We start from the raw sequence: 5924 nt of genomic DNA on the forward strand, positions 1-5924 counted from the left end.
CCCCGTGGGGGGGGGGCCCAGCCAGTCGGGGCCACCTCTTGGCAGCACCCTCTGCTCAAGACCAGGGTGCGTGGGCACGTGGGGAAGGTGGGTGCCCAAGGCAGAGGATGACGCCGACAGAACGGGGGCCTCCATCATTACCCGGCAGTATTAGAGAATGCCAAGCAACACCCAAACACTGCTGGGTAAGACGAGGGCCCCCGCCCAGCCTGCCCGCACCCAGCCAGCCCTGGCCCAGGCTCCCTGCGGAGAAGCTGCAGGGCCCTGGCTCCCATTCCCCCCCACCACGTCCCTGGGGACACTTCCGGGTAAGCCCCGCTGTCCACCACGGCCCCGTCCTGAGCCACTGACCGGCCCAAGCCCTGGCAAGTCTTCTGCAGCCCCGGTCTGCTGTCCACCTCCGAGCCCCTTCCCCGTGGCCTGCCTCTGCCCCCAACACACCAGATTCACAGGCCCCAGCTCCCTCTGCAGTCCCTAACCCAGCCCAGGCCCCTCCGCCCAGTGGCCTTCGCCTGCCATCGGCCTACCTGCCCCAGAGAGCTGCCAAGGAGAGGAAGGGGCATCAAGGCCCCAGCGTCAACCGCCCAGAGCCCGCCCTGACCTCACCTCTTCCTCCTTCCTTCTCTGCCTCCCAGCAGGCAGCGGCAGCACAGGCTCCTCACCTGGGCCCGCCCCGCCCCTGCGCACAGGTGTGTCCTCCTGCTATAGGCTGCCCCCACTGCCGCCTTAACCCCTTCCCTCCCAGGCCAACCACAGGCACCCTGTCCGAGGCCTGGCCACCCCACAGTGCCTCCTGCCCTCTCTCTGTGGCCTCTTTTCTCCTACCTGCCTATTCTCTCCCTGTCGCCAGAGGGACAAAGAAGGGGCCTTCCTCATGTCCCCTCCCTTCAGCGACTCCTGTCCCAGGCCTAGCCATCCCCTCTGAGGCCTCAGAGCCTGCCCACAACCAGAACTTAGGGCCAGAGCTCCCTGAGGTCAGGAGGGTCAGCTCAGCAGATGCCGGGCATCCCCAGAGAAGGGGAAGAAATAGGCCCCGCCAGGCCAGCGGAGGGTGAAGGGCAGGCAGAGCCCAGCAGGGCGAAGGCATCAGCCAGCCTGGCCCTCCAACCTGGGCTGCTGTCCTTCGGCTGCCCCAACCCCGGCCAAGTCCCCACCTGGCCGCCAGAGAGCAGGGAAGACGGGACCTGGCTCAGACCAGGCTAGACCGGGGTTGCTGGGAGGGGCGGACAGGTGATGCCCCACCCACCCGGCCTGGGGCGAGCCTGGGGCTATTGTGCGGCCTCCCAGCTGCTCTGCCTTTGTCCTCATCCCTCTGCACAGGCTGCAATGACTTCACGTGTGGCCTGTTTCTGGCCCCGTCTCCCAGACCAGTCTCCTAAGTTCCCAGAGGATAGGCTCCGCCTCGTCACCCTCCGGCCTAGAACTGGCCCAGTGCCGACACCGGGGACACAAACAAGCGTGAGCTGCGTGGGAACCTCAGGCCCATGTGCTTCGGAATGTCCAGGAGGGTCCCTGGGCTCACCTCCCCGAGACTGGTGGGTTTTTGTTTTGCTTTTGTTTGTGTTTAGTTTGCTACAGGGCACATGCTCTCACAGGAGAGAGAGAGAGAGAGAGGGAGAGAGAGCAGCCCCGGGGGAGGACCAGGACACGAGCCCTTCTCCAGTCCCCTCTCGGGGTTCTGGGTACGCGTGCACACACTCCAGGCATGTTTCTCAAGCCACTGGGTCTGGACTTGAGCGGCATACTGGCCTTGGGGAATCCAGCACCTTCACCACACACCACTGGCTGGCGGAGGACCTGGTGCTTTGAATCAAGGAGCCCTTCCACACACAGGCTCAGACCTTCGGGGTGCCCAGCTATGTCGACTCTCCTCAGCAGGCGCCTGAGGGAGGGCGAGGGACCCAGGGACCCAATTCCTCCAAAGGTGGGGCAGGGAGCTCCCAGTGTCAGGCCTGTACTTTCTTTTATTTTATTCTTTTTCAAAGTAATTATTTTTATTTAATTTTATTAATTTTTGAAGATTTGTTTACTTATTGGGACCAGCAGTTGGCGAAATGGCCATGTCGCTGGACTCCCATGCAGTCAACCGCGGTTCGAATCCTGGGCCCGGTGGCTTAAACTCATGCTGGGCGTGTGTGCCTGCGTGCCCAAGATCCCGAGAGGAGAATGGAGGAGGAGGGATTGCGGCGTGGCCATCCCCCCTGGGGGGGGGTTTCTCTCTTTCTGTCTCTCTGGCTCTCTCTGTCTTTCCTGTGAGCGCACACACCCTATTGCAAAAACCTCTCCAAAAAATAAAAAAAGAAAAAAGAAAAGAAAAGAAAAGAAAAAGGAGCATAGGTTGCAATAGGAGGACACCTCTCAAAAAGAAAAAAAAAAGTTTTGCTTACTTATTTGTTTTACTTAATCTTATTTGTTATCATTATTTATTTTTAATTTTACTACGGAGAAAGAGAAAGGGAAAGTGAGAAAGCAAGCAACCAAATCTGGGACTCGAACCACAGCCACGTGGGAGTCCAGCCCCGTAACCACCATGCCACCTGCCAGCCCCTTAATTTTTTTTTTTTTTTAATTTTCTATAAGGCACATGCACTCACCAGAGAGAGGGAGAAAATGAGGAAGCGAGCTGCTGTGTCGGGACTCAGGCTGTGGTCAGCCATGTGGGAGTCCAGCGCCTTAACCAGCATGTCCTTGCTTGTCCCCCTTTATTTCTTTTCAAGTTTTATTTATTCCGTGAGAGACAGTGGAATGGGGGGGTCTTCGGACCCTAGCCCATCCCCAGCCATGAGAGACAGATGGAGGGGGTCTTCGGACCCTAGCCCATCCCCAGCCTAGGCCAGCCTGACCACGGCACACGCTAGCACCCGGCCGGCTTGTGCAGAGACCTCAGGGTGTAAGCCGGGGTTGTCCCAGGAGGGGAGCAGCACACTGCCGCCGTCCCCTGGGCCTCCTGGCCCTCTTCATCTTTTTTTTTTTTTTTTTCTTTTTTGAGGGGTTTTTGCTATAACGCATGCACTCACCAGAAAAGAACAGAGAGAGACAGAAAGTGAGAAATCACCCCCCAGGGGGGATGGCCACCCCACGATCTCTTCTCCTCCACTCTCCTCTCGGGATCCCGGGCACACAAGCACACGCGCTCGGCGTGAGTTTAAGCCACTGGGTCCGGGACTCAAACCGTGTTCAACTACGTGGGAGTCCAGCAACATAGCCATTACGCCAACTGCTGGTTCCATGGCCCTCATTATTCTTGGTTCCTGGATCTAGAAGTCGGCCTCAGGGCTGTGAGGTAGGGTTCTCCTCCAGGCGACCCCAGCTGCCTCTCCAGAGTAGAGAGTGTGAGGTCTGGGGCCAGACAGTCTGGGCTGAAATACTAGTTCCATGGCTTAATAGTGCTGTGACCACATGCTGCCTCTGTCCCTCCTTCTCTGCACTGTAAGTGACAATGACAATGGTACCTGGATTGGATTAATAAGTATAGACGTTTTCTCTCTCTTTTTTTTTTTAATTTGCTACAGGGTGCATGTGCTCACTGGAGAGAGACAGAAAGAGGAAAAGAGAGACAAAGTGAAAATGCACCACCCAGAGCAGGTGTGTGGGGAGAAGGCCACACTGCGACCCCTGTCATTCTCTCAGGGTGAGGGTTCTGGGCACACACACACACACACACACACACACACACACACACGGCATGTTTCTCAAGCCTCCAGGGCCAGGATTTGAACTGTGTAGTCAGCCATGTGAGATCCAGTACCCCGCCATGTGAGATCCAGTCCCCCAGCCACCACACCTCCAGCTGACCCGTGTGTAATTTCTCTCCCTCCCTCTTTTTTTAAATTTATTCATTTATTTTAATTTGACCAGAGAAAGAGACATACACAGAGAGGTGGGAGAGGGAGTGAGAAAGCAAGCCACCAGGTCCGAGATTCGAACCATGGTCAGCCACGTGGGAGTGTACACCACCCCAACCACCACCCAACCACCACGCCACCTGCTGGTCCCTCTCCCTTTCTTTTTTAAAATGGTTTCTGCCAGGGCCGGCAGGTGGCGTGGTGGGTAAAGGTGCTAGATTCCCACGTGGCTGACTTACGTCCCGGGCCTGGCAGCTTGTTTTCTCACTTCCCCTTTCTCTCTTTCTCCCTCTGTCTCTCTATGGTCAAATTTTTAAAAAAAAGTAATAACAAGTGGAATTAAATAAACAATTTTTTTAAAAAAAAGTAAGTCTTTTTCCCTAGGACACATGCGCTCACCAGGGAGAGACGAGACAGAGAGAGTGTGAGAAATCACCTCTCAGGGAGAGTGGCCACACTGCAGTCCACTCTCCTCCTGGGATTTGGGGCACACGCACACACGCCTGGTGTGATTTGAAGCCACCAGCTCTGGGCCTCAAACCGTGGTCAGCCACGTGGGAGTCCAGCGACATGACCGCTGCACCACCGGCTGCCCTCCCCATGTGTACGCTCTTGACCGGTGCCTGGGCATGTGGCAAGTGTACAGTGAGTTATGTCACCACGGCGTCGCCGTCATCTCAGTGAAGCTCACAGCCACCCTGTCACCACCCTCCATTTTATTTTTTTAAGAATTATTTATTTAATTTTATTTATTATTATTATTATTTCAATGTGAACCAGACAGAGAGAGAGAGTGAAGGTGAGAAAGCAAACCACCAGGTCCGACACCCGAACCACAGTTGGCCATGTGGGAGTCCAGCGCCTTAACCACACGCCACCTGCCGGCCCCCTCACCTCCACTTCAAAGGAGAAGGATGAGGAATTTGCCCGGGTCCCACTTCTGGGTACGAGGCCGAGTCCAGAACCAGGCTTGTTCCGCCCCGAGGCTGAGCTTTGGGGTGGCCACCCACACCCCTGCCCAGCCCACCTCCCCCAGGCCACGAGCAAGCCAGGCACGGACAGTGGCCGCACACAGGGACCGGCCGGGCTTTATTCACAGAGTGGGAGGGCCTGGCTCTGCCCAGGCCGCACAGGCTATGTACAGGCGGGGACAGTGAGGGGACACGGCCATTAAACTACAGCGGGAGGGGGCGCCGAGGTCCGTCTGTCCACCGCAGGCCTCCGTGGGCATCGGGGCTGAGGCTGCAGAGAGAAGGGAGGAGGGTAAGGGGCGCCAGAGCCTGGGAGGGCCCGGAGCGGAGGCTGGGGCGCACGTACCGCGGGCCCTGGCGCCAGTTCACTTCCTCTTGAGCGAGCCCTTGCCCTTCTCCCTGTCGGCCGACCGCTGCTTCTTCACCCGCTCCTCCTTCTTGCCCTTGCTGTGCAGGTTCTCGTACACGTCCTCCTTGTGTCTGCGGGCGCAGGTGCCCGTCAGGGGCCAGCCCCCTCTCTGGGCCCCCAACGCGGGGCCAGGACGCAAGGTGACTGGCACCATCCCTACCCTGGGCTGCACCTCACACAGGACAAGGAGCCGCCGGGGTCAGGGTCGGGGTCGGGGACAGCAGCCAGCCTGGCTGAGCCCCCTCTCCCCTGCAGACGGGCCCCTGTGACAGGGAGGCCGGGAAGGGGCAGCCGAGGTGGCGGGGCACTCACTTGGAGGAGGTGCGGGAGGCCTTGGCGTGGGCGTTCTTCATGGCAGGGGGGTAGGTGATGTTCCCGTACTCCGACTCCTGGCCCTTCTGGGACTGTGGGCACAGGGAGAGAAAGGGTGGTGGTCCTGGCAGGACGGGGGCCGCCCAGGCCCGCCGCGCCCAGCCCTCGGCACCCACCTGCATGACCTCCAGCTTCTTCTTGGTGGTCTCGATGAACTGGGCGATGGCCACGTAGATGAACTTGTACTGAGCCTCCGTCTGCACCATGCCCGAGCGCTGCGCCCGCACCATCTGGATGGTCTTCTGGATGTCGATGTCGCAGTCCAGCCCTGGATGGAGGGCGGTCAGACCTGGGGCCCACCCAGCCGCGGCCCGCCCCCCGCCCCCA

At 58.7% G+C, this 5924-nt stretch overlaps 1 protein-coding gene and 1 non-coding gene across 2 annotated transcripts; both read right to left on the bottom strand.

Annotated features, from left to right (window-relative positions):
• Window positions 1-130: 130 nt before the first annotated feature.
• MIR200C (microRNA mir-200c) lies at window positions 131-193 on the bottom strand. The gene has a single exon (NR_129366.1). It is a non-coding gene; the product is annotated as a microRNA mir-200c (primary transcript).
• A 4705-nt stretch (window positions 194-4898) lies between these two features.
• On the bottom strand, window positions 4899-5907 carry LOC114006573 (tyrosine-protein phosphatase non-receptor type 6-like). The gene is made up of 4 exons (XM_027769217.1): window positions 5714-5907; window positions 5538-5629; window positions 5163-5296; window positions 4899-5087 (listed from the first exon to the last, which is right to left on the bottom strand). The coding sequence occupies exons 1-3, from the start codon at window positions 5825-5827 to the stop codon at window positions 5182-5184; spliced, it is 321 nt and encodes a 106-aa protein (XP_027625018.1). The 5' UTR covers window positions 5828-5907; the 3' UTR covers window positions 4899-5087; window positions 5163-5181.
• Between the last annotated feature and the right edge of the window lie 17 nt (window positions 5908-5924).

The sequence above is a fragment of the Tupaia chinensis genome, unplaced genomic scaffold (assembly GCF_000334495.1).
Source record: "Tupaia chinensis unplaced genomic scaffold, TupChi_1.0 Scaffold149011_1, whole genome shotgun sequence".
NCBI classification, from domain to species: Eukaryota; Metazoa; Chordata; class Mammalia; order Scandentia; family Tupaiidae; genus Tupaia; species Tupaia belangeri.

Excerpts from the sequence above, each read along its gene's own strand:
- LOC114006573 (XM_027769217.1), bottom strand. The coding sequence starts at position 5,827 with ATGGTGCGGGCGCAGCGCTCGGGCATGGTGCAGACGGAGGCTCAGTAC. Across the intron at positions 5,630-5,713 it reads AGAAGCTGGAGGTCATGCAG|TCCCAGAAGGGCCAGGAGTC; the intron begins GTGGGTGCCGAG and ends CTGTGCCCACAG. Across the intron at positions 5,297-5,537 it reads GCCTCCCGCACCTCCTCCAA|ACACAAGGAGGACGTGTACG; the intron begins GTGAGTGCCCCG and ends CTGCGCCCGCAG.